General features: G+C 43.2%; 1 protein-coding gene across 3 annotated transcripts in view; it reads left to right on the top strand.

Moving 5' to 3' along the window:
* Nucleotides 1–1,836, top strand: part of RELN (reelin) — a 532,794-nt gene that overhangs the window by 353,631 nt on the left and 177,327 nt on the right. For all 3 annotated transcript variants that reach the window (XM_040472867.1, XM_040472866.1, XM_040472865.1), the window contains exon 14: nucleotides 1,198–1,406. In XM_040472867.1, the coding sequence (XP_040328801.1) occupies nucleotides 1,198–1,406 (209 nt within the window). The remainder of the gene's footprint in view (nucleotides 1–1,197; nucleotides 1,407–1,836) is intronic.

The following is a 1,836-nucleotide window of genomic DNA, read 5'->3' as shown; positions in this document are numbered from 1 at the left end:
TCTTTCTTTCTTTCTTTCTTTCTTTCTTTCTTTCTTTCTTTCTTTCTGGCTAATTATAGCCACTGAAATTGGCCTCTTTTACTTTTCCCTTTGGATCTAGGACATCTGCAGGCTGTAGTTATGTGAAAACATCTTCAAAATTATGTGTGATGCTTGTCATTAGGTGTGGAATTATTTTTTTCTAGTGGTAGGTTTATTTGTGCTGAGACTACACTCACCCATTCATTCCTAGTTAGGCTTTTCTCCACGTTGATGGCACCCTTGGTACTATAAAGAGCTTGAACACAGCCAACACCTAGCATTTCATGGTTTCAGTTAGAAGACAGGAGATTAACACTGAAACTAGAATAGGGAACAACCAGAGAAGGTATTCGCACACTCCTTCTGCTAGGGTTACCCAAATTATCTCACGTGGGATTTCATAATGGACTAGTTTTCCAGCTGTGACTAGCTAGGGTTACACCTGTTCTGGTCATCTGCATGCCACAGACCAAACGAGTTATGTAAGTTATCATGGGTTAACTTGTTGACTCTGGCAGTTACTGCCTAGAGTCATATTTTCAGAATACCTAGTTTGGCAATGGTTGGTACCATTCAAATTCACTTTAATTTTTTTTTTTTTCAACGTTTATTTATTTTTGGGACAGAGAGAGACAGAGCATGCACGGGGGAGGGGCAGAGAGAGAGGGAGACACAGAATCGGAAGCAGGCTCCAGGCTCCGAGCCATCAGCCCAGAGCCTGACGCGGGGCTCGAACTCACGGACCACGAGATCGTGACCTGGCTGAAGTCGGACGCTTAACCGACTGCGCCACCCAGGTGCCCCACAAATTCACTTTAAAAGAGGACTGATGATAAAGTATTTATGCGAAGTTGCTTTTGTCTTGTGCCAAGGTCTATAAAATGGATACCTATGCTTTGGTAACTTTAAGGACCTTACACTCATTTATCTTCAGGTAGAGGGGCCCTGATCAGTACACACAGAGAGCTCCAGGTGCCTGCAAAGGAGGAGTCCTAAGTGACTCAAACAAATGCCCACTGAAGACCACATCTACTAAACGAAATAACAGATGGAACACGCAAGACCTCCCCTGGTGCTTAACAAATGGCAGTTATATGCATAGTAATTGCAAGCTTGAATTCTCACAGACTCACGTAGAGGGCATTACGAATGATTTTGGTTTCCTTTGTTTTGAAGGTTCCATCTTTAGTTTCTGTCGTCATCAATCCTGAACTTCAGACTCAGGCTACGAGATTTTGCCTAAGGCAAAAAAACCATCAAGGACATAACAGGAATGTCTGGGCTGTGGATTTTTTCCACGTCTTACCTGTTCTGCCTTCTACAATGTCTCACATGATACAGTTTTCCATTAATCTGGGATGTGGAACACATCAGCCTGGTAACAGGTAGGAAGCCCTATTTTTTGAGTGTGTGAACCAGTTAAAAGTGAACATGTGGGGGAACGTGACTGGCTCAGTTGGTAGAGCATGTGACTCTTGATCTCAGGGCTGTGAGTTGAAGCCCCATGTCGGGTGTAGAGATTACTTAAAAAATAAAATCTTAAAACTAAAAAATGAACATGTGGACTTGGCTATTAAGTCGGAGTACCTTCTCAGTAGGTTTTCAGCTGAATTTTTAATGAAACATCCTTTAAAAAAAATACACACTTTCCCCCAAAGAAGAGCTCTTCAATTAATATGCAGAGTGTGATTGGATACTTTTAAGTAGAAATGACTTCGTTCTAAGAGCTCGGTCTTGGGGCGCCTGGGTGGCGCAGTCGGTTAAGCGTCCGACTTCAGCCAGGTCACGATCTCGCGGTCCGTGAGTTCGAGCCCC

This window comes from Herpailurus yagouaroundi, unplaced genomic scaffold, assembly GCF_014898765.1.
Source record: "Herpailurus yagouaroundi ecotype Mexico unplaced genomic scaffold, PumYag 100, whole genome shotgun sequence".
Classification (NCBI taxonomy): Eukaryota; Metazoa; Chordata; class Mammalia; order Carnivora; family Felidae; genus Herpailurus; species Herpailurus yagouaroundi.
This window is presented reverse-complemented; position numbering and strand designations above follow the sequence as displayed.